The following is a 26,917-nucleotide window of genomic DNA, read 5'->3' on the forward strand; positions in this document are numbered from 1 at the left end:
GCAGCCATGTACCTAGGCAGATCCGCAAATGACTTATCCTAGTTACCATAGACTATTTCAAACGCTCGTTTGTACCCGAGAAATGCCTTTCTTTTCGTAATGGTATGGCCATATTCCTGGTGGACCGATGTAATGCACTCTTTGATTGTATACCTTATGGACGCTTCGATATGTGGAAAAAATACAAGAGAAATTAAGTCAATATCCAAGTTGAAGTGATTCCCGTTGAATGTGTCCATTTCGCATGTGTGGGTGGAAATGTATTTACCCACTTTCCTCATACCTGTCTTCTTCTTGGTCGCACACAACATCCAATTACATGGCCAAAACTACCTGCGGCAAACAACCTTGTATACCATCGGACTTGACTCTCATACCTGCATCTCACGACACTATTTTACGTTGTGTATTTTACAAGCCCTGCTTAAGCGTGTTTTATCAGGAAAAAACATCCCCTTTGCAAGCACCGTTGGTCTAGACTCATCCCACATTGCTGTCCGGATTTTATCAAAATCCCTTGTTAGAGCTTCCACATCCGTCACGGTTGGCAAGTTATTATTGTAAGGAATCTCCCTTGAATGAAATGGCACTTCGCACTCATACACTCTTCGTCTAGGGGGGTCTCTCTTCAAATCAGGTCCTTCCTCCTCATCTTGCTCATCACCATCCTCACGAAAAAGGGTGTCTCGTCTCCGGATTCATCGACATTGTTATCGTAATCACTGTTCTATTCCTCACTCTGTGCATCTGCCAGATCCCGATGTAATACGTCGTTTTTGGTCAATTGAGTGAGTACGGGTGGTTCAACTTGCTCATTTTCACTGCACAACCAACAAAACTATAAGCTACTGAATTAATAAATGATTTCCATATGGCTATATCACTTTACTTACAAGTCGTAATGTGATGAAATTTCATGATGGACGTTTTCAATTAAGTGATGACTACTGGATGAGCCACTTATAAAATTCATATCCGGCCGGTACCCCCTATTAAATATATGAGCGTTAATACAAATTCAATACGCCAAAAATATACATAATTAACACAAATGAAAATTGAAGTTTACCACTCGTCTTGTGAATTATGGAAAGCAGGGTATAAATTATTTTCTCGCTGCTCATTCGCCGACGGTGATAAATTTAAATCAAGAAAAAATCTTTCATCCGGAACATGTCCGGCAAAAACTGATCCAGAATAACCACCCGATGACTGGGAGTTATCTCTACTACGCACAACCTCGTTTTTTTAAACGTCTTCGACCTTCATGTACATCTCCAACATTGTGATTACAAGAAATTTCCGGCATTCGTCCGGAGTCCTCAGGAAATCACTCAAAGTGTCATCATCGTCGATGTTAAACTCTGAGTAAAAAGCACCCCCTTGCGGCGTAACAGAATACAGATATCTTCCGGTTACTTTGAGTATCACTGAACGTTTTCTCACACTCATTTTTTTGCATAACAACGATATCAATGTTTCGTACTCCATTGAGAGTGGCAATTTAACATTACACTTAGCAGGTAAACTGTAGCCCACAGAGTTATTCTCCATCACAACCTCACCCCCTCAATATAATGATACTCTTATTCTACGTTCTTTAGACATAATGAAAAAATGCTGGAGAATTTAACAACAATAGAAACCAACAAGAGTTAAAAAATTTTTTTGAATAAAGTTGTGGCGATTCTACGATGTCTATATAGGAAATGGCTAGCCGGGGAGGTTTTTTTTTTGTATAGAGCGCCACTTTTTGTGGCGTTATATATAGTTTGGTAACTTTTTTTAACACTTATTTGCATATTTTAAGTAAAAAAAACCACATTTTGGTTCCGGACTCGAAACAAAACGGTCTGAAAAGAACTGACACTTCTTTCATAGACAACGTTTACCTACTTAGTAGATAGCGTCTGAGTCTAGCTCTGGCTCTGATTTTTTGACATTTAATTTGGGATGCTAGACCTAGTAAATGTTAGGAGTAATAAATGTATGTTAAAGACTAATTAATGACTCAAAGATCAAGAATTTTCACACAAATGACCACTCTATTCCCCTACAATAGGTTCTCTTAGCTGTAAATTTTGCCTTTTAGTACATAAACATTTAAAATTGCTTTTTTCACACTTACAGTAGCAGAAGTTCCTACAAATCTATTCCCCTACCTATACATCAAAGCAAGATGTCAGTGCTGATTGGGATAATCATGCCAGATTTTTGGTAGAGTTTTTGAAATTTTTTGGTAGGAATCAATTATTTTGACATGATAGGCAACAATTACATTATGATTTTCAATATCTGTTTATTTATATCTTATTTTAGTAGTAATTTGTTTTATACTCTTTCAGTTATACAATTTATTTTCATATTAATTTTTTTTATATCTCTTCCATAATGAGTTAAACTATGGCAAGTCAAATATGACCGTTCCAAAAATTCTTTACTTGGTGATTAATGAAATGTTTAATTACCAGAAAAACTACAAAAGTCTTGGTAGAAACTTTGCATGTGTTTCGTAATATATTGTTGTTGTTACTACTTGTTGCCATTGATTTTTTTCGTTTTGTCTTTAATCGAGGGTCTATCGGAAACAATTTATCTATCATCGCAGGATACGGGTAAAGTCTGCGTATATACTACTCCCCGGATACACTTGTGAAAACACATTCGGTTTGTTGTTTATGCACAAACCCTAGCCCTAGCTAGGTATTTGCAAATCTATCAAGTAAAGTGTATACAGAAATATTTAAATTGAAAAAAATTAACAATTTTTTTTAATTTCTTTTTCTTCACTTTTTTGAAACTTCATAAAGGACGGTCGGCTTGTTCATTGGCAGAGGTGAGATCATGATTCCAAAAGAACCTCGAGGTACTATGCATGATGATTGATGGAATAGTGTCTAATCCATACAAAAAGGTAGAAAATTTATTTATTTATTTATTTTATGAACGAGAAATTCTATTGTACTTAGATCAATGTGACATCACAAGATATCATTTCAAGACAAGCATCTTACTAAAACTCAATTAAATCACTAGTGATTATTTAGTTCATAAAATTTTCACTCACATCAAATACATTACCACCATCTACTTTCCATTTTTAACAAGCATATGTTATTTCTCTTTTGATGTTTTTTTACTTAATATGTTGAGTCTATCTCTACGAATTTATTTCCATTCAAAAAGAAAACTAATGGCATAAAAATAATCGATCCTTTTTAATTCAATCAATAATCAATATCAATGATCTAAAATAATTTTTTTGTGGTAGAAAATCAAAAAAATTAACCAAGGTTGAAGAATTAACCCAACTAGCCGTTCATCCAACCGCATAAACTAAAAATAGCCGGTGGAGGTATAATATGTACATAATTTAAGTATTTTATGTGTATGCTCATGTACAATCAATGTATAATCTCTGTATATGATTAAAAAAAGTAAACAATGAATACGATCGGCTATATGTGTAAAGATCTCAAGATAATTTTAGAGGAGTCAGATCCAAAGACATTATTATTGAAGTGAATTCTCTTTTGTTATCAAAAATGGTATTATTAATGAATTTCGAGAGACAAGGCAACTCTAATTGAACTTTCCTTTTGTCACCTCAATATCATAACATATAATAATCCTGTCTTAAATGTGAATTGTCATATGATCAATCATAATTGACCACTTCATTAATCATGAAGAGATTAAAATAAATTAAGTCCTCTTGGAGAGACCGTTGACCTTTCCAAAAAAATAGAGGCAAACTTCCAATTCTGTTTTAACCACTCTTTTTTACTGTATTTTATTCAAGTTTTCCAATCCATATGCCAAAAAACAACCAAGCACCAGGTAACTTTTTCCACAAAAATAATTACACCATGTTCTAGGAATATATATACTTGTATATATACTCAATCAACAAGACTACTCAAAACTCCCTATATGACACACACACACACAGAGTACAAGAGAAGAAGAAACAGATCTCAAGCTCTTTATAGATGCAGCGATCTTTTTGGTTCTAACAGAGCAAAAAATAAATAGAGAGCAAAAAAAGGCATAGAAAAAGGCTCTGACTGTATAAAGTCTGAGCTGAGATTTCTATATCTTCAATTCTCTTCTCCCTTCTTCCACCTCTAGTTTCTTTGTCTCTATCTTTTTCTTTTGCCTTTTTCTCAATTACCCTTTTGTCTTCTTTGTCAACTTCTTCAGATCCATCACTATTTTCACTTTATAACTTTGCATCATCTTCTCATATAGAGTATGATATAACCATCAAAACTAAACAGCAAATACTATAGTTTCTTGAATCTTGATATTTGAGAAATGGGAACAGGTTGGAGAAGAGCTTTTTGCACAACAGTCCCAAGAGATAGAGAACCTCATTTTGGTGATAAACATGCACAAGATTCTCAACAACAAAATGGACAACAAATCCCAAGCCCAAGTCCTAGTCCAAGAAGCTGTACAAAGCTTGGTTTTTTATCAAGTAGCAATCCTTCTACTCCTCGTTTGCGTTGTAAAACCAATAAAGCAAATTCCAATGATATCAACAGCCTTATTAGTCCCAAACTCCATTGCAAAACAACCCCAAAATCTAACACCAAAAGCCCAAGAAGTTTTCTTGGTTCCAATCCATCTTCTCCAAGATCTCCCTTTTCAATTCTTAAGAACACACTCCGTCTCTCCAAAGTAAGATACTTTTATTTATTTCTATACCATTTCTCTATTTTTTTTCAATTATTGGTTAAAAATCTAATCTTTTTGTGTTTTTAATATTTGCAGCAAAGCTGTGGAGTTTGTACACAGAGTGTGAAATCAGGACAAGGAATGGCAATATACACAGCAGAATGCTCTCATACTTTTCATTTTCCTTGCATTGCTTCTCATGTTAGAAAACAGAGCAATTTGGTTTGTCCTGTTTGTAATTCCACTTGGAAAGATGTACCCCTTTTAGCCATTCATAAACTTCAACAACACCAAGATCAACAACAACAACAAGAATCATATCCCAATACCCCAACCAAAAAACAAGAAAAGACACAAACTTTGTCACCAAATGTGAAAACTTATTACAAACCAGAGCAGCAGCAGTGTGATTTCAAAGCTTATAATGATGATGAACCCCTTTTGACTCCTAGAGCAGGAGCTAAATTTGTTCCAATACCAGAAGTAAATGAAGAACAATATGAAGATGAAGAAGAAGTTGAAGAATTTCGTGGGTTTTTCGTGAATCCCATTTCAAGTGATGAAGCATTTGCTAATCAAAGAGAGAATAACAGAGGTGTTGAAGTTAGTTTGATGCCCGAAGCTGCTATTGTTTCAGTTGGGAGAACTCATGAAACTTACGCTGTTGTAGTGAAGGTCAAAGCGCCACCACCTCCACCAATGTCTCCGGCGGGGAATGCTAATACCGGGCCGGGCAATTTTCTAGGCCTGGCTCGGCGTGCATCGATTGATTTGGTGACTGTGTTGGATGTGAGCGGTAGCATGAGTGGAGCTAAGCTTCAGATGTTAAAACGAGCTATGAGATTGGTTATTTCGTCTCTCGGCTCAGCTGATCGGCTTTCTATCGTGGCTTTTTCGGCTACGCCGAAGAGGTTACTTCCTTTGAGGAGAATGACTCAACAAGGTCAACGCTCGGCTCGGCGCATTGTTGACCGGCTTGTTTGTAGCCAAGGGTCTTGTATGGGCGAAGCTTTGAGGAAAGCAACAAAAGTACTTGAAGATCGGCGGGAGAGAAATCCAGTGGCTAGCATTATGCTGTTATCGGACGGTCAAGATGAGAAAATCCAGGGAAGTAACACTCAAAATCGACGGTCAGATTCCACCCACGTGTCTTCCACCCGTTTTGGTCATATAGAAATCCCGGTTCACTCTTCTGGCTTTGGTAAAAAAGCTGGCTACAGCTATGAACCGGCCGAAGATGCTTTCTCAAAATGTGTTGGCGGTTTATTGAGTGTTGTGGTTCAAGATCTGAAAATCCAGCTGGATTTTTCTTCCGGTTCGGATCCGGCTGAAGTGGCAGCGGTTTATTCTTATAATGGTCGGCCAACTGTTCTCGGCTCGAGCTGTGTTCGGCTCGGTGATCTCTACGCCGAGGAGGAAAGAGAGTTACTATTAGAAGTAAAGGTCCCAACAATGACTAATGGGTCACACCATGTGTTATCCGTTAGATGCTGTTACAAGGACCCCGCAAGTCAAGAAGCAGTATATGGAAGAGAACATTCTTTGTTGGTTCCAAGACCTCAATCCGTTCGATCATCCATTCCTAAGATCGAACGGCTGAGGAATCTCTTCATAACTACGAGAGCAATCGCTGAGTCTCGAAGATTAGTCGAGCATAATGAGCTATCTAGCGCGATGCAATTATTATCATCGGCTCGAGCATTGTTGATACAATCCGGCTCGGCTTTTGTAGACGAGTATGTTAGAGGCTTAGAAGCCGAGCTTACCGAAGTGCAGTGGAGGAAACAATATCAAAAGCAGATAGAGCAACAAAAATTGATCCAACGGCAGAGAATGAACGAGAGGGAAATCGGTTTGTTCTTAGATGAAAATGGCGAGCCGCTAACGCCTACATCGGCTTGGAGAGCAGCTGAAAAACTAGCTAAAGTGGCTACAATGAGGAAGTCGATGAATAGAGTCAGCGATTTGCACGGCTTTGAAAATGCTAGATTTTAAAATTTCTTTGATTTTGTAATAATTTGGATAGGTTTAAGGACAGGGGAGCGGCCCATGGGCCATGGGGCCCAATGCATATAGTAGCAACTGTTGGTACCGGACGACCAGGCCCTTTCTGTAGAGTGTGACTCTTTTGGAGTAGAGGCCCACTTAGTATTGATTGATTACTATGCCATAGCTTTTTGTCTAGTACTCTAGCTTTTTATTCGAAAACTGAAAGTTGAAAGAGATTGCTTTTGTATTGAACAACGTAAATGCAATTTCTCATATGGCAAATTAATTTTCATGCATTGACCTTCTCTTTTGGTACTATTTTTTGGGGGTATTATCGATTTTAGCCCGCCAGAAATTATTTATATCTGGTAGTCGAAAAAGCGTATAAAATTTGTATATATACAAAAAATATATAAATTATATATATATAAATTATATATATATATATATATATATATATTTTCGGCTACTATTTTTACAGCGGCTATATAGTATCATTTTTCCTATTTTTTTGTGAAAGTAGTACTGGCTAGCCAGTTTCGGACTGATAATCATAAAATAGTCAGTGTTTGCAAAGTCATTGAAAAATGACCACTGTTTTGCTGAAACACGGAAAGTTCCAGCACAATATGCAGAATTATGGAACTCCAGCACACAGAAAGTTCCAGCATAATATGTGGGATTATGGAACTCATGTATATAAACTTCCCACATATTATGTTGGAACTCCAGCACATTATAAAATTCCAGCACATATGCTGGAAGCTCATATGTAAAAAGTTAGAACTCCAGCATATTATGCTGGAATATTTTCGGATTTTATCTTTACATGGAAAAAGTGGCTAAATTTCGATTATTTTTGAAATTATGACTATTTTTCAGTTACCAATTGTAAACTATTTTTGTTTTTTCTCTATTTTTTCCTTTAAAAAGAAGAAGAATTAATCCAAATAGCCGTTCACCCAATCACTTGAACTATAAATAGCCATTTGATGTATAATATATGCATAATTTATGCATTATATGTGTATAATTATGTATGGTCAATGTATAATCTAGGTATATGGCTAGAAAAAATAAACAGTAAATAGAGCCGACTATTTATGTAAAGATCCCAAAAAAAAACGTTTTTATGTGCTACTATAACCTTGTTTTTTTGAGTATTGGTACGATTTACACTTTGTTAATGCAAAAACGTAGTTTGACGAGAGTTAATCTCAATATCTCAACTTTAAGGATTATGTTATGATGTCATTGGCTAGTATTTGCGTTAGTTAAATTTTAAACCACCAAATTGCCCATATTTTACTTACTACTTAATAAGTATTTAATGACTTCAAAGGGTACCTCATATATATTTTAGAGGCAGACAAAGTTCCACATCTTGAAATAGAACTTCATATCAAAGTCATATTTGCTATACATGTGAAGAAGGTGACTTATTCTCATTCAAAGTTTATTTCTTGTACAAGGACAAGGAGACATGAAAGATGCTTCTGAATTTACTAACAACAAATAGTGCAAACAGAAAGTGACCTCAAACATAGGCTCAATAGGGGCCAAAGTCTACGTTGCGTTTTAAAATTCCATTTCCCAACTTCTTTTCAATCTCTTCTATGTTTTGTACTACTTGAAACTGATGAGAAAGATCACTTTATTCGCTGATGGATCTATGCATTTTTTGATGTTTAATATGTTACAAGGATTTTTTGATGTTTAGCATTAATTATTGGACGGAAATTTCACAATTATCAAACAAACTGATAGAATTTCAAGCATCTCCCGATATTCTCATGGCATCTATCTCGAATTGGTTTTTAATTAGTGAAGCATGAAGTGAGAGTAACCATTTACTATACATTGAACAACAATTATGTAAGATAATTAATTTGTAACCATAGTAGAGATTAAGACACAATTACATAATCAATCTAGAGTTAGAGTCTAAGCAAGCGTACCGTTAAACTTCATGTATTCAGCAGCGACAACAAACGACGATTAAGCCTGGGACCAACTTCCACAATCCACTAGCTACGCGCTCTCACAACCCGAAGAACTTGACTGATGGGATACCTACCGTTACCACGTATTCAAGAGGCAGAATACGCTAGGGTTTTCTAATAGCTAGGGAAAGGGGGGTTGACCTCTATTTATAAAGAGTGACTACTCATCACAGACCAATAGTTATTGGGTTTCACTTATTCACACACACAATATTTAATATTAGGCCTTTTATTTATCCACCACTTGTGTCATGTCATTATCCTTCCAGGCTATAACCAATTAACGTAAGTCCAAATTCTAACATTCTCCCACTAGGACGCCAACGTTAATTGAGGACAAGAAAATAATTTTAAATATTTGAGTTTTTAAGAAAACCGTTTTGAAAAAGGATTTTAGACTCTACTGTGGCCACATTACTCACATAGCCAAGGATAGAATGACCCATATAACAATCCATTCAGTCTCAATAGAAAAGACTAACAATGAATCGTAGCAGGCATCACACCATTTTAAGGTATGAATTCTATCTACGACCACATATGCTAGAATTTCCATCAACATGGATCAAACATGTGTGTTAAGCATTTTATCTTTCTAATCAAGGTGAATAGATTCACACCTCTTAGAAAGAAATAATCCTCCAAGTGATATTATAACCATATCACCTCAGGAGCCTCCAGGTGACACAAAATCATATCACCTCAGGAGGATTCCCTTGTGCCTTACCCGGGATAATCAAGGCAACAAGCCGCAAGACTCAAAGATCTCATGAGTTTATGCAATGTCCAATTGAAAATAAAAAATAAATAAATTATCATGTAAGTCATAAGCATAACAGGTATCAAATAACACAAGCATGCAGAAAAATAGAATTTATCAAAAGCAATATCTCAGTCAGCAATTACAAAGTAACTCCCACTGACTAAAGCACATCAAAAGACTCTAAAATACCCATATTTTTAGCATGTTCATTAAACACTACAGGCCTAAGACCTTTAGTCAAAGATCAACCAACATAGAATCTGTGCTAATATGGTCAATACATATATCACCTTCTTTTACCATGTCTCTAACCTTAAGAAACTTAAGGCTAGCATGCTTAGAGCTTCTTGTTCTCTTGTTATTCTTGGGGAAGAACACAGCTGCACTATTGTCACAGAAAATAATCACTGGCTTAGATATAAAATCCAGAATTTGCAATTTAGTAAGAAAATTCTTCATCCATACGACATGTGAAGCAGTCTCAAAACAAGCAATAAACTCAGCTTCCATTGTAGATGTAGTAGTGATACTTTGCTTCTCACTTTTCCAAGAAATAGCACCTCCACTCAACATAAATATATACCTAGAAGTTGATTTCATAGTGTCTTGACAACCTGCAAAATCAGAATCTGAATATACTAGAAGATCCAGATCATCAACCTTTTTATATACAAGCATGAAGTCTTTGGTGCGTTGTAGATATCTCATCACTTTCTTTGCAGCCATTCAATGTGCCCAACTAGGATTATAAGAAAATCTTCCCAACATGTTAACATCAAATGCAATATCAGGCCTTGTATAAACATGTATGTACATCAAACAACCAACAATACTTGCATATGACACATCTTTCATAGTTCTCATTTCAACTTCATTTTCGGCCATTGATCCTTGCTAAGTTTGCTTCCTTTTACAACAGGTACAACTCCAGGTCTACAGTCTTGCATATTGAAAGTTTTAAGAACACTCTCAATGTAGGAATGAAGTGATAAACTCAATAAACCACGTGACCTATCTCTTTTAATTTCTATCCCAAGAATAAAAGAGGCTTCACCAAGATCTTTCATATCAAAAGACCTAGACAAAAATTGTTTGGTCTCATTCATCAACCCCAAATCATTTGTGGCAAGCAAAATGTCATCAACATAGAGAACCATAATAATAAAATTGCCATTAGCTATTTTGAGATAAACACATTCATCAAGCTTATTTTCCACAAATCCAAATTTTGTAATAATTTCATCAAATTTCAAGTACCACTGCCTGGAGGCTTGTTTAAGCCCATATATGGATTTGTTAGGCTTGCACACTAGATGTTCTTTACCAGCTTCTTTAAATCCTTCAGGTTGAACCATGTAAACTTCTTCAAGTAGACCCCATTCAGGAAAGCAGTTTTAACATCCATCTGGTGCAATTCTAAATCAAAATGAGCCACAAGAGCCATCACAATTCTAAATGCATCTTTGGATGAAACAGGAGAAAATATTTCTTTATAATCAATACCTTCTTTCTGAGTGTAACCCTTAGCAACCAACCTTGCTTTATAATGGTCTATGTTTCCCTTAGAGTCTCTTTTAGTTTTAAACATCCATTTGCAACCAATAGGTCTAAAACCTTCAGGCAATTCAACTAACTCCCACACTCCATTGTGTACCATGGAGCGCATTTCATCTTTCATTGCCTCGCGCCATTTATCAACAAATGGAGAGGAAATAGCTTGAGCATATGATAAAGGATCAGTCAGTTCTCCAGTATCACTAAGATTTACAGTCACATACACGATAAAATCATAAGAGATGGCACACCTTCTTTCTCTTTGTGACCTGCGAAGTGGTTCATTGTGTACATTTTGTTCAGGAACTATGGGATCTACGTCATTGTTCCCTTGATTCTCCCCCCATGAATAGGTTGGTTTAGCACCTTTTCATGTCTAACAGGTACAGGGACAATGACTTCGTTCTCTTTCAATACAATTTTTTTACCACATGAACAATCACAATCACAATCACAAACATCATGCTCAAGAAATTTCGCATTAATAGACTCAACGATTCTAGTGCCATGCCCAGGACAGAAAGACCTAAAACCTTTAGAGTGATCAGGATAGCCTATAAAGAAACAACTGGTAGTTTTAGGATCAGTTTTCTTTTCTGTGGGTGAATAAATACGAACTTCAGCTGGACATCCCCAAATGTGAAAATGGTTCAAGCTAGGTTTTCGGGTTGTCCATAGCTCAAAGGGAGTTTTTAAGACAGATTTTGTAGGAACTCTATTCAGGATATAGCTAGCTGTTTTTAAGGCTTCACCCCAAAGAGACCCAGGTAAGCTAGTTCTTGATATCATACTTCTCACCATTTCCATGAGAGTACAATTTCGTCTTTCAGCCACACCATTCTGCTAAGGAGTACCTGACATGGTATATTGTGCTACTATCCCATATTCTTGCAAAAATAAAGCAAAAGGCCACATAAATTGACCATGCTCATCATATTTTCCATAGTACTCACCACCACGGTCAGACCTCACTATCTTAATGGACTTCCCAAGTTGTTTTTCAACTTCAGTCTTATAAATTTTAAACTTATCAAGTGCTTTGGATTTTTCTTTTAAAAGATATATATAACAGTACCTTGAAAAATCATCAATAAAGGTAATAAAATACTTATGATTGGTCAAAGTAGATACATAAGGTCTACTAATATCAGTATGAATTATTTCTAAGAGTTCGGAGCTCCTAATGGAACCCTTTCTCTTATGCTTGGTCATTTTACCCTTAACACAATCCACACAAGTTTCAAAATCTTTTGGATCAAGAACAGGTAAAATATTTTCCTTTATCAATCGTTCAATTCTTTCTTTAGAAATATGACCAAGACGCCTATGCCATAATAGGTAAGACGTTTTACTCATAGCAGACCTTTTGTGGGCAATATTTTCAACATGCATTGTAGAAAAAGTTTCATTCAATATATTCAAGCGATATAGACCATCACTTAAAAAAGCATCAACAACAACATGTGAATTATAGGAAATTCTAATAATACCATTATTTTGTTGAAATAAATAACCAGCTTTGTCCAAAAGGGAAATCGAAACTAATTTCTGTCTCATAGACGTTACAAAAATAGTATTTTCTAAACAAATACTAGAATTATTTTTAAAAGGTAAAATAGATATCCCTATAAACTCTACTTTTGCTTTGAGTCCATTGCCCACAACAACACTGACTTCATCCTCTTTTGGCTTCCGGACGCTTACTAGGTCCTGCAAGTCATTGGTTACATGAACAGTTGCACCACTATCCAACCACAAGGAATTTAAAGGAACATGAACAAGACTAGTTTCAAAGCAGACAAAAGCCAAAAGATTACCTGATTTCTTTTTCAGAGGACAACCAGCTTTCTTATGACCTACTTGTTTGCAATCCCAACACTTGATTTCTTTCTTAATTACAGCTTGAGGACCAAGAGAATTATGAGACTGACCTTGGTTAACACCAGGCTTATTAGCATGACCACTATTACCACCTGGATGATGAGAATGACCATGTTTCTTTTTGTGAAATTTGGGTCCACCTTTTCTTTTATAAGAGGGATAATCATCTGATCTAGACGAACTAACAAAGTTCACTACACCCTCAACTTTCTCCTTTTGGATCCTCCCTTCCTCTACCACACAAACAGTAATAAGCTCACCAACACTCCACTTATCCTTTTATGCATTATAGGTTGTCTTAAGTTGGTTAAAGTGCTCAAGAAGGGACCTTAGAGATTGGTGAACAAGAAAATCATGGGTAATGGTTACATCTAAGTTGTTCAGTTTGGTAGCGATGTTAACCAATTTTATAATATGATCACGGACACTACCTACAAGGTCATACTTTATGGTGGACAAGGAATCAATCAGGCTACCAATCTCAGCTTTATGATATTCTAGGAATTTCTGTCCAATGGCACTCACGAAATCTTTTGCATTTCCATTATCCTTAATTGCATCTTTTATGTGATCAGAAATGGATCTCTTCATGATCATAAGATTCAATTTGTTAGCCTTCATCCATTTTTCATACTTAGCCTTTTCATCAGCAGTGTTAGTAGCTGTGGGGTCAGCGGGTTTCTGTTCAATCAATGCAAAGTCCAGGTCCATCAAACCTAACACTATTTCAACATCCTGTTTCCACTTCTTGTATTTGCTACTAGTCAGAGTTTCAATGGAATTCAATTGAGTAGTCATGTTGTTAACAGTTGTATAAGCAAATAATACACAAAAAAATTAGATAGGATTATGGGCAGGAATATATTAAATCAAAAGAGTCAAAGACATCCATTACACCCCTCATTTGGGTAGAAGATGCAACCATCTCCCCTTTTTTAAAAAAAAAAAATCAAGGAGTCCAAGGCATTCATTGTATCCTCACCTTTAGGCAAGAGATACAAAGCCTCCCCCTATTATCCAAAAGTACAAGGCATACATTGTATCCTTCTTTTAGGTAAGAGATACAAAACCTCCTCTTACAACATGAGAATCCAAGATATTGAGCTCCATCCTTTGGGTTGAAGTATAATATCTCATCTCATAATTAATTTAGTGTAACTAGTATTAAAAGGTAAACCTTCAACACTAGCGTACACTCCATTAAGGACAATTTATACATGTGCATTGAGAATATTTTAACGACTCAAATAAATAGATCACTTTGGTGGAAACTACTCATTAATCATAATTCTCAATTCATGTATAATATTTTTCACATGCATAAAGTTCTAAGAATTTCCAATTACTCCAAATAAATAGACCACCTTGATGGAAACTATTTATTAATCATAAATTCTTATTTAACTATATCATATTCATGTGAGACAAAATAAGCCCATACAAACAAACCATTTAATTTAGTTATCATTCCTGACGAAAAACAAAGTATCGACAAAATCAAGATCAAAAGGGTGGTCTCTTGTTGTCTTAAATAATATATAATAAAACTAGAGAAAATATTATTAGATCCACTGCCGTCACTAACAGAATGCAATTATGCATTCCTTTCTCTTTAATCCAATTGAAATATGACAATGCAATTTTCTATATATTAAACATGTCAGGCAGGAATTATCTGCCACGCCAAATTTTACGTTATTTAATTAATTAATTATTGTTTCTTTCTTTGAGGTTCAGGCCCACTTACTAGAAGGCCTAGTAAACCTAATTTGAGAGAGTATAGTCGCCTCTCTTCCGCCGCAGCATATCGATAACAAAACGAACTAACTTTCAATTTCTTTTTATTAATTGAATACGGAATTTCTTCCCAAAGTGATTCAGAAACATTCAACAAACCAACTTATGAATTCAGTCTCATCGATAAAGTTAACCAACAGAGAAGAATAACATTCAATCTTGTTTAGTGTTTCGTCAACAAAAAAAAAACTAGCTAGAGTTATGAAAATAATTCCATCATAACAGAATTCTTTTAACCCAAGATAAGAACAATTGATCTTAATCCTTAATTATGGTGGCTCTGATACCAACTGTAAGATAATTAATTCGTAATCATATCAGAGATTAAGACACAATTACACAATCAATCTAGAGTTAGATTCTAAGCAAACGTACCGTTAAACTCCATGTATTTAGCAGCGACAACAAACAACGATTAAGCCTGAGACTAACTTCCACAATCCACTAGCTACGCGCTCTCACAGCCCGGAGAATTTGACTGATGGGATATCTACCGTTACCACGTATTCAAGAGGCAGAATACGCTAGGGTTTTCTAATAGCTAGGGAAATGGGGGTTGACCTCTATTTATAAAGAGTGCCTACCCATCACAGATCAATAGTTATTGGGCCTCACTTATTCACGCACAAATATTTAATATTAAGCCTTTTATTTTTCCATCACTTGGGTCATATCACTATCCTTTCATATTATAACCCATTAACGTATGTCCAAATTCTAACATTACACCAATGATATCTGTAAAAAAAAAGGGGGGGGGGGTTAGAAAATTTGCACAAATGATAGGTATGATTGCTCGAGTTTAAGTTATTGTAGAAAAATAAAAAGATGGTAAAGTCTTTAAAAGTTATTACTAGCTCTAAGTTTATCCTAAAGTTTTGATAAAGTAAAAAATATGGGAAAAGAAGTCCTCCTGCTTTAGTATGATTAGAACCTATTCTTTAGCTTTTTCTTCCTTCCTTTTTGGTATTTCTTGTCTCATTATGAAAAAGATTCATTATCTTGAAAGAGATTCCACATAACTTAATATAAATAGTAATGATTATTTTCTGAGTGCTAGTCATAATTAAGGGCATTTTGATCCTTATCGAACAAGAATTAAACAAAGGAGGTTATAATGAGTCAAACGTAGAAAAACAAGAAGCTAACATTATTTACTATTTGTAAATACAATGGTTAATTGTACCCATTTAACTTTTTATCAACTCTCAATAATTGAATATTCGAGGAATTCAATAAAAAAGTAAGACAATTGTACCTCTAGTAGTAGGTGATATAAACAATAATTTCAAGGAATAATTTTTTGGAACAAAATAATTGTACTATTGAACAACTAGGGTAAGGTGGAAAATTGGCACAAAAGGATAAAATTTCAAGTGAGTTTAACCCCACCCTTAATAAATAGGCTGGAGGATATACCAAAATTTTCCTATGCATTACAACTGCTCTAGCACTGTACCAAAAAATGACTCATCTTCTGCAAATTCCGCCCAACGACCCAAGTGCAAAAACAGTGAGGAGGACAAAGAAGATAAATGGCCTAAAATTTCAAAGTTATATTTTACCCAAGTTTCACCAATAATTGGTGCATGGTACAAACAATGACAATGGATAAATCAAAAGAGCCTGTCTAAAATTCATGTGATTTGATTGGGACCACCATCCCCATTCAGGGTAGGGTTACATGATCGTTCAATTGATTAGACTGACCAAAATCTCATTTTTGCAATATTTTAACCCTGTCGCTACAAATCTAGGCTCCTTACATCCACACCTAATGGTTATTCCTAATGTAAATTTTTATAAAAAAATAAATATACGAAGAGATCAATAGAATTCAAGATATAGAATATACTTATTCTAAATTTTTTTTACCTAACTATGCAGTAATTATCCAGACAAAGGGGTGTCAAGTGATACCCCTTGGGATAAGGTGGCTTCACCGGTGCCCTTTGCTTACTATTGGCAAAAACAACTCTATTTTATTTTATGTATAACCAAGGAAATTACACTACAAGAAAAGTGGATTACATGGGGATTTTCCTGGAGATTATAGTGGATAATTCGCCGGTAATTTAGTTTCCTGCGAATTTTTCTACGAAAAAGAATCTGATGGAAAAACCTTCGTAGGTAATTATTACATGCGAAATTTAAAATCCCCAAACACATTACCTGGGGATTTTTAATCCACATTTCATTTTCATAATTTAATTTATTCATATTAATTCTTTTGTTACTACAATATTTCCTGGATACATTAACATCAATATTCTCTGAATCAATTCTCAATTAGTTTCTATAATTCTCTTATTTATCTTCCTTTATCAAACCCAAACTACGGAGAGATACCATGGCCCGTGATATTTCATCCCCCCAAATCCACAAACTCAGTTGCCCAAGTTTAAATGCCGGAAGATCTAAGTCGTCTACTATAAAGGACGAAATAGTACTGTTTTCTTTATCCGATGTAGTAAAAGAGAGACTAAGTTGCTGGCAGCCATATCTCTTCCCAAATCAGGATGCAAAATTATTCTTTTCTCTATCTTTTCTTTGTTGAAGAAAGATAAGAATGAATTTTTCAAGTATAACCAAATGGATCAAATTAAGATAATTTTTAATGATTAATTGACACTGTAGACAATAAATTGCGTCGAGAAAATAAAATCAAGACCGAAAATATTGCAACAATCGTAGTATTTTATTTCAAATATTTGAGTGTTACAATCTCTATGAATCCTCTGATTCTTCTTTTCAATAGTAAATAAATTCAAGGGTCTTTTGAGCTTGATCTTGAATCTATATTTGTTTCCACGAACGATGATCTTGTTCTTGAGCTTGATTGCTTGAACTTGAGCTTGACTCGTTCTTCGTTCTTGAGCTTGAACTTGATTTCTTGAACTTGAACTTGATTGCTTGAAGCTTGAAACTTGTAGAAAAATTTACGGTGTTTGATCCACGAGCTCTCTCTTGCTTCTTGTTATAACTTTTGGTGTTTTTTCTGGTTTATGAAGACCCCTATTTATAGTTGTGGAAGGGAGGAGTTATGATAAGAACAAACTCTTTCCGACTAATCAAATTGAAGTGTAACATGACCGCATTTGACTGGCCAGAACATGTCACTTGCACACGTGGCGTGATTTCATTGGTCTTTTAATGTGACTTGGCATGCCTTGTCATTTTGACACGTGGTATGGCCCTATTGGCTTTTTCGTTTGACTTGGCGCGCCACGTCATTTGACATGTGGCGCCAAACTGGGCCTCTAGGAAGATGACATCTTGAGCTTAATGAAGTGGGCTCATCACTTTAGCCTAATTAAATGGGCTAGCCTAATGGATTAAGACTTAATTATTTAATCCATATATATTAGACTTATATAATCAATCTAATTATATTAGCCCATAATATTTATTTGGACCAGTATATTTAAAATATAGTCCAAATTATTTATTGAATTTAAATTCAATAAATTTTACATGCCTACAGACACTTCATACCATGTGTAATTTTTTCCTTGGAGGAACACAATTTTGGATATTAGAGGTCTTATATAAGAAAAAATTGATAATGGTACATTTATATACCTTAAATAACACATTAAATTTTTTATATAATAATTTCTTTAAACAAGAAGTAAACACACTTTACATGGATAAGTAATTGATAAAGTTATTAGCTAATTCTAACCATGTATAGAAGATCCAGTTATTTCAATAATATTAGAAGTTAATCAAGAGGATTTAGAAGTAAAATTAGAATGTTAATCAATACTTAAGTCACACCTATAATATGCACAAATAAATATCATTTAAGTAGCATTCTATATTTAAATTACATTATTTTTAATACATGTAATAATAAGATAACACGTAAGTAAGATATACAACTAAAATATTAGTATTTTTCCTTGTACATATTGTCTATTCGAAGAGACAATTAAACTTCATGTCAATAATAGCGGTAGTTGTAGTTGAATATTTTTTCTACTTAAAAAGTTGTATTTAAAATTATTCAACAATGACAAATTAAGTATATTTTCTAATAATATTAGCCCAATAATAGTTGGATTAATGATAATTAATATGTTATTCAATTAGTTACTGGCGTCATTCTTTTGTAATATTCAATCCAAAAAAAATTGCATATATGATCCTCGTATGAGATTAAGTTCTAACTGCAGTTATCTTTTAAAAAAGAATGATAAATATGCCAACAATAAACAAATTAACTAAATATGATAATTTTATTAACAATTCTTGTGAGCACCTAATTTTTGACAATATTTAATTTTGTCACTTTTTCTATTTTAGGGGTTTTAACCTACAATTTTTAGCTTTGTTACACTTTTTATTATAGGATAAAAATACAAAATTTTAAAAGGTGAATTATTACTATTAATAATAATTTATTTTTATTTTTACTTTAAAATAATTAAAAAATCCAAAAATATTTTTTTTTATTATTTCGGGAGAGATTAAATAAATAAGAAAAAAGGGAAGTAGGGAATTTAAAAAATAAAAGTAAAAGTAGGTGGAATTCTCTTTTTAAAAGGTAAAAAAAGTGGAAAATTAAAAATATAAAAATAAAGTTTTGTGAAATTTTTTAAAAATAAAACGTAAAAGAAAGTGGGAATTAAAAAATAAAAGTAAATATGGCTGAAAATTAAAAAAAACAAAAGTAAAAGAAAGTAGAATTTTTAAAAGAAAAGTAAAAGAAAGTGGATTTATAAAGAAAAGTAAAATAAGTGGAATTTTTTTTTTAAAAAAAAGAAAAGTAAAAAAGGTGAGATTTTAAATAAGATAAAAGTATTTAAAGTTGGAATTTAAAAAATAAAAGTAAATAAAGGTGGGAATTCTTTTTATAAAAAAAGAAAAAGTAAATCGTAAGTGGGATTTTTTGTAATTAAAAAATAATAAAATATTTTTAAAAAAAATCTGAAAAATTTCGAATTTTTTTTCTATAAATAGAAGAGAAAATTTGAGAAGAAATGGAAGAAGAAAGGAGAGAAAAGAGAGGAGAAATTGAGAGAAACAAATTTTTTCTTCTTCTACGCTACGACAATTTCTACTCATGTCATTCTTTCTTCCTCTTTTTTTCGAAAATTTCCAGCAATTCAACACCCCAAAACCCAACAAAAATACTTCAAAACATCCCTTTTTACACGCCAAAGAGTGGTGTTAACAGTCGAGGTCGAGGATTCCGTTGGAACTCTGTTCACCGGCTTTGATGATCATCTTCGCTTATGCTTGTTCGGCGTTCGTCTGAGTTATTGTACATATTCTTAGAGACTCAATCAATTGTAAATCTTGCATTAAAAGGTTTATTCTTCCCTCTGTTTTTTTATCTTATTTTATGTGATTTTATTTATCTATCTTTAAACTTTTTAAATAACAATGTCAATCAATCCTTAAATGTTATATGCTTAAGCATGTTTCTGAAAATATAATATTTAAACTTGCTAAAAGTTTGGAAGATTTGGACACTAATAAGTTTAGGCTTCAACTGTTGGGATGTAGGGTATTGGTATATGATAGTTTATTTATTCAAATATCTAAAATCATACACTTTTTCCACAAACAATTCCATAACTCTTGGCCTTACAATAATCTTAAATTAATTTAGGAAAATAATTCAAGTGTGCTAGTTTATTTAGGTGCGCTTTAAATAATTAAATATCATGGCTATATGTATGGTCTCCGTGGCATAATTGTGATATGTAACAAAATAAGTATTCACACGCGTGACTTATTTCAAGGTAACCTTTTCATAAATTTTAATCAAGCAATAAAAGCGGACATAGGTAAAAGATGAGAATCAATAAAATACAAGTTATCAAAAAATAATATAAGCCAAATATAGTCAATAAAGCGACCGTGCTAGAACCACGGGACTCGGGGAATGCCTTACACCTTTTCCCCGGTCAACAGAATTCCTTACCCGGACTTTATTTTCGCGGACTAATAATAAAAGAGTCAAATCTTTCTTTGAATAGGGATTCAAATAAAAGGTGACTTGGAACACCCAAAAATTCAAATTCCAAGTGGCGATTCTTAATAATAAATAATCCCTACTCAAATTTGTCACTTCAAATGAAAAAACTCTTTAAATCCACAATCCATAACATAACGCTACATATCTTTTGGGGGTAAAAAGGGTGTGACAATTCTATCAATATTGTTGCTTTATTCCTTTTTCTTTTCAATACCTTTTTAGATTGAGATTATTGCATAATAATTTATTTAACTTGATAAAGGAACTAAATGTTTAATTAAAAATAACATTCACTTGTGATATCAGTAGCATTTTCTATATTATTATAATTTTAATTTCTTAAAAATTATTTTTAGCTAAGTAAATCCTTAAGTCAATCCTCAATAAATAATATTCAGCTAAACTTGTAGCAGCAAAATCCCCGCGTAAATCCTCCCAAAAAAAAAATTCTTAAGTAAATCCGCAATAATAAAATCCCCAAGTAAAACAATCCTCAAGTAAATCCCCAGGAAATAAATCCCCAGCTAAATTCGCATAATAAAAATCCTCAGGTAATACCATAGGTAAGTATATCCCCAGGTAAATACCCAAGTAAGTGTCCCTAGCTAAATCCGCAGGTAGATTTACCTAGGGATTTTCTTGCAAATTGACAAAGGAATTTTTTTTTGTTCATTACTTGCGGATTTACCTATGAAAACGGTACTTACAAATTAATTTTCCAAATAATTCCCCATGTAAAATTTTGCGCAAAATAGCACCAAATTTACCTACGATTTTCCTAGGGAAAAGTTTTTGGCATGTGAAATATTCTAAAATTTAGGAATTTCATATTGTCGCATGAAAATCCGTAGGAAATATTTACGGAAAAAATTAATTCCCAAGTAATTCACACTTTTCTTGTAGTGGAAACCTATTTGTTCATCTAGCAAATAGGGTAGAGCAATGAATGTTAAAGTTTTCCATTGTTACAATGTTAACTGCCATGCCAAGATTTTGCTTGATCCTTCACGCACATGAAGCCTTTACAAGATGGTACTCCATTTGTCATGACCCAATTTCGGATCATGACTGACGCTCAGGAGCAAGTGCCCCCAAGTAAGTCTCATCGATAATTTACAGAAAATTGGACAGAGTTTTCCCTGTTTTAGGACTATCCAAAAATAAATCTGTCTTAGAAATCAACAACACAACCAACCTATATCGACCAAACAAGTTATAATCCTCATCCACGAAGTATTTCCAACACAATAATACTAACTTCATCTCCAAGTATACGATAGGAAAGTCTAATACGAGTCACAAGTCTATATCAATAAAAGAATACTTATGACACTAATGAAAATGACTATGGAGCGACTCTAAGAGTTTCAAGAAAGACACTATAACAAATAAATAACAATTTTTGCCCATGCGAGTAAATGCGGGTCTCACCAGGAACTGTCAACTCGTGTACTCTAATTAACGGAATCCTCGCCTGCGTCTACTGCTGTCTCTTTAAAAATAATAGCGGGGAGTGAGTCGCTAGCTCAGTGAGTAATAATATTTAACCACAACCGTTTTTAATAGGGGACAAGTCAGAAAACATGTTTGTGTAGTAATCAGAAAATATCATGAATAAATGCCTTTTTTCATAGATAATAAACAATAATCACTCTCACCATGTGTTTCATGTAACAAAAAAATTAATTTAACAATTCGGTAATAAACTCGGTAAGCACTGTGTCATATCAATTCTTTATGTTTGGGAGGTTTCCAAGAAAGGATCATGTAATCTGTATCACTATATAGACTCCTTCGTAAAAGGAGTCAACTTTAACCGTAGGTCCCTACTCGAGGGAAAACTGTAACTGTATGATAGTTCTACCTTCCCACTAGCAGGGGCTATAACTGTACTCGGTAATCGGTTAATACAAGGTGCACCAGGTCTAACGAACCCGCCGTTAGCTACGGGATCCTTCAAAGTCTTCTCCCATTTATACTCTTTCTTGTAAACAGTAAATACTCGTATAAAAGCATTTGCAAAATAATAAAGGGCATATCATTTCTTATCAAATCTTGTAATTTTATTTTGTCTAGTAACAATGAGAATAATTCAAATAACTGTAACATCTCAAGTAACGGTAAAACATATCTAGTAATGGTAAAAACATTTAGATTAATTGGTAAACATCTCAAGTAAACTGTTCGGTACCATATCAAGTAAAGGACTTATCCCACATGTAATTTTCAAATATTCGGTAATACATTTTATTTTCAAAATAAGGTATAAACCATGCAGGTTATGAAAACACAAATTGCGGTAAGATTACTACTCACAGTACTCTTATCTAAATACCATGCCTGCCACCTCAAGTAGTCCATGAGACTCCTTTCAATCAATCTATAATCACATCATATCGACCTCGTGTTAATTTCTTTGTGCATGCTAATTCATAACTAGATTAGAATACTAAACCCTCTAGGGTTCATATTTGAAAATCAATTCATCAAATTTTATTTATCTGTGCTATGAGAAATTCAACTAATCCATAATTCAGCTTACCCATATTATATAAAAGTCAAATTCATGGTCATGAGTTAGATAACTACCTTCCAAATCTTGGTTCTCTATATATTTGTTCCCCTGCGTGAGGCGTAACTGAAGAAGAGCCAAGAATTTCCCTTTTTTCGTTATTCTTACGATCTTGCTGCCAAAATTCCTTTTTCAAACTCCCTTCAATCACGTCTCCTCTAATTGCTAGAGAAGGCTTGTGAAAGCTTCTTGAAAAGATGATCTTCATAGCTTTTTAAATCTTTGGTTCTTCACTTCTTTCTTCTTATTGTCCTTTTCTTTCTTCATAATTTTTTTCCGTCCTTTGTATGAATCTGCGTTGAGTAATCCCCATGTTCCTTCACTTGATAGAGAGGCACCAGTCTCACATTAATATTTTTGGCCAGGCACCAGTTTCACATTAATTTTTTTGGTCTCGAAAAATGGTTGGTTAAAACTTTTTCCCCAAATCTCTTTAACCTATTTCCCTTCCCCTAATGCTGTTTACGTTTTTGATGGACTAAGGCCCACTTGTACTTTTTTTTAATTTGCTTTTATAGTAATTAAGTAAATGCTCTTATTTTAATAAGGGGTATTACACCATTTGTGCACTAAAGTAGGATTAACTAGATCATGTTATAGTGATTTTCGTTATTTTGTCCAGTGTTACGGTATTGGTAGGCCAAAAAAGTATCGATGAGAGGTAATTAGGCAGGACATGATACTGCTTCAGCTTACCAAGGACATTACTCTCGATAGGAAGGCGTGGAAGCCGAGAATTATGGTCGTGGTTTGACAGATAGTCTACAGTTTCTCCTACTCTTACCAGTAGTATTAGTACTAGCCTTGTATTTTCCTATTCCTAGATCCTTGTTATTATACGGTGTGCCATTCTTACCAGTAGTAATATTGGTACTATTCATGTTTTCTTATTCCTTGATCTTTGTTATTACACGTTGTGTCATTTGCTTCTGTTATCCCATTACCTTGTTGTTGCTATTATTTGTTGCTTACTATTCATTGTTCTTGAGCCAAGGATATATCAAAAATAATCTTTCTATCTTCATAAGGTAGGAGTACAATTTACATATACATTACTCTCCCTAGACTTCACTAGTGTTATGGTATTTATTGTCAATTTTCACATGTTTCACAAATGTTCAGGTCTAATTCGACTTAAGCTTTTGACTTATGCACAAAGTTGCAGATATCTCAATGACTATCTGCTTATGCTTGTGACTAGGGGTGTACATAGGCCGGGTTGGTTCGGATTCTACAATTATCAAATCAAACCAATTGTATCGGGTTATTAAATCTAAAGATCAAACCAAACCAATAAAACTCGGGGTTTTTACTCTCGGTTTTTCTCGGATTTCTTGGGTTATTCGGGTTTTTTCGGTTTTTTTTTTCCGGTAAAATCTTCGTAGAACAAAACATATAAATTATGCTCAAAATATTTCTTTAATCCTAGTAAGATACAACTATATAAAGTATTTTCCAAGAAAATAATACGAAATATGAGATGTGTCATGACATTATCCTAAAATATTCTACAATAAAGACAATAAAATTATGTAATATGAATATTGCTAATTAAAAAGCCATAATAAAAATAACCATAATCTAAAAGTACTAAGTCATACTAAAATAAGTAGACTAATAAGGGAGTATTAATTACATTACTAAACGCTAAAGAAAAAATAAAAATAGGTTATGCATTTTTGTCTAAATTATTGCAAAATAAAAAATAGATATTCAATACATTCTCATTCGTAGTATTGAATTGAATGTCTTTTGTTAGCATTAGTATTGATTTGATTTTGGTTTGGGCTTTTGTTAGCATTATTTAATGGGATTTTTACCTACATATACCATATATGAAACTTTATTACCCTAAATGTGCATAGTTTGTTAATTACCTGTCCAGTCCACGTTTTACCTACAAATTTTGTATCATTCGACTATTAGGCATTAAAAGGGCAGAATATTCCCTAAAAACGGGCTAAAATTAAGGAGAGAATCTTGGTGTTAATTGATTCTACATTAAATTCAATTTTTAAAAAGGGAAAGGAGATTTCTCATCTGCGTATTTTTCTCTAGAACTACAATTCAAATTCTCGAAAAAAAGAACGAACAATTCAAATTTTCGAGTTTCAACAACTCAAAGTTGAAAAAATCTATTCTTCCATATATTTTCCGCCATTGATAGCCATTAAAAAGCTTGAAAGCTTTGAATTCAAATTTGGATTTTCAAAAATCATTATTTGTTTGGATTGGGTGTTGTTGTAAATAATTCGGAATATGTTTAGGAGTTTATATCTTAATTTTTAGGGGTTTTGGTGAAGATTAGACTTGGTTTTGACTGAATTTTAGATTGAAACTCGAAGAAGAAGAAGAAGACGTATTTAGATAAATTGTAGTTAAATTATAGAATTGTAGATATATTGTAGATAAATTGCAGATAAATTGTAGATAAATTGTAGATGAATTGTAGATTGGGAAGACTAAAACTTCTACAAATCTTCTACAATTATGTCGAAAATGCCAATTATGCTACAATTGAAATGAGAATTTGGATATTAAAATTCAATGTATCTATTTTGTAGATATCTTGTAGATAAATTGTATTCTGATTGTAGATGCATTATTTTCTGTTTTCACAAATCCAAAACGACTAAAGCTTCTACAAAATCTTCTGCAAAAAACAGTCTACAATTTATCTATAATTTTTCTAATTTGACTACAAAATATCTACAAATTCTGGAAATATGTCTTCTTCTTCTTCTTCTTCTTCTTCTTCTTCTTCTTCTTCTTCTTCTTCTTCTTCTTCTTCTTCTTCTTCTTCTTCTTCTTCTTCGAGTTTCAATCGACTGTGTTAACCAGTAACCTTCAACTACTGTCATTTCTTTGTTTGGACAAATAATGAACCAAACAAAGAAACAATCTTGATGTACTGGCCTAGTTTTGTCGCATTGCGCAGGAAGATAAGATATTTAGGAAAATTTTGGTAGAGGACAAGAGAAGCGACATGTTATAGCCCCAACTTTGATGTATGAAAGTACCCAGCATCTCCGAGGAACAGGACAATACTGGATGAAGATATAAAAAAAGGTTAAATCATTAAAAATTTCTAATGGAAAATAAATAATTTCACGTATTTTCTTAAAACAGAAAATGGAAAGGAAAGAGAAAGTGGGAAGATACAGTCCTATAATTATGCCTAATATAAATGAACCCTTAATTATATCTCTAATTTGAATTATGGTATAGAAATGGTAATTTGGTATGCTTAAATGTAATAAACACAAACCTTAAACATTGAGGGTAATAAGGTTTCATATATGGTATAGGTAGGTAAAAATCCCTTATTTAATTTACTAATATTAATGACTATAAAACTTATTGGAACATTCAAAAGTTCTAAGTCCAACCTTGAATTAATACCTTAAAAGATAAAATTATGAATTTTTTTAAGAAATATTTATAAATTACATCACAATAAGTATATTTATATATTAAATATATCTAAAATTTCTATATATGTAATGTCGGGTTGGTTTGGTTTCGGTTTGACTTTCTTTAGTTAAAACCAAACCAAACCAATTATGGTCGGGTTTTTTTTTCTCGGTTTGACTCGAATTATCAGATTAGTGCGATTTGTCGGTTTCCTTTGTACACCCCTACTCGTGGCCTTTGAGTAAATGCGTGTGGGTCTAATATGGGATCTATTT

The 26,917-nt window shown here is 33.5% G+C and overlaps 2 protein-coding genes across 2 annotated transcripts; one reads left to right on the forward strand and one right to left on the reverse strand.

The window, feature by feature from the left end:
* Positions 1-4,017: 4,017 nt before the first annotated feature.
* Positions 4,018-6,965, forward strand: LOC104223123 (E3 ubiquitin-protein ligase WAV3). The gene is made up of 2 exons (XM_009774489.2): positions 4,018-4,683; positions 4,777-6,965. Exons 1-2 carry the CDS (start codon positions 4,318-4,320, stop codon positions 6,673-6,675), a joined length of 2,265 nt encoding a protein of 754 aa, XP_009772791.1. The 5' UTR covers positions 4,018-4,317; the 3' UTR covers positions 6,676-6,965.
* A 2,707-nt stretch (positions 6,966-9,672) lies between these two features.
* Positions 9,673-10,161, reverse strand: LOC138890279 (secreted RxLR effector protein 161-like). Its single transcript, XM_070173652.1, has one exon. It carries the CDS (start codon positions 10,159-10,161, stop codon positions 9,673-9,675), a length of 489 nt encoding a protein of 162 aa, XP_070029753.1.
* Positions 10,162-26,917: the final 16,756 nt, after the last annotated feature.

The sequence above is a fragment of the Nicotiana sylvestris genome, chromosome 4 (genome assembly GCF_000393655.2).
Source record: "Nicotiana sylvestris chromosome 4, ASM39365v2, whole genome shotgun sequence".
In the NCBI taxonomy this organism is placed as follows: Eukaryota; Viridiplantae; Streptophyta; class Magnoliopsida; order Solanales; family Solanaceae; genus Nicotiana; species Nicotiana sylvestris.

Excerpts from the sequence above, each read along its gene's own strand:
- LOC104223123 (XM_009774489.2), top strand. The coding sequence starts at position 4,318 with ATGGGAACAGGTTGGAGAAGAGCTTTTTGCACAACAGTCCCAAGAGAT. Across the intron at positions 4,684-4,776 it reads ACACACTCCGTCTCTCCAAA|CAAAGCTGTGGAGTTTGTAC; the intron begins GTAAGATACTTT and ends TAATATTTGCAG.
- LOC138890279 (XM_070173652.1), bottom strand. The coding sequence starts at position 10,161 with ATGGCTGCAAAGAAAGTGATGAGATATCTACAACGCACCAAAGACTTC.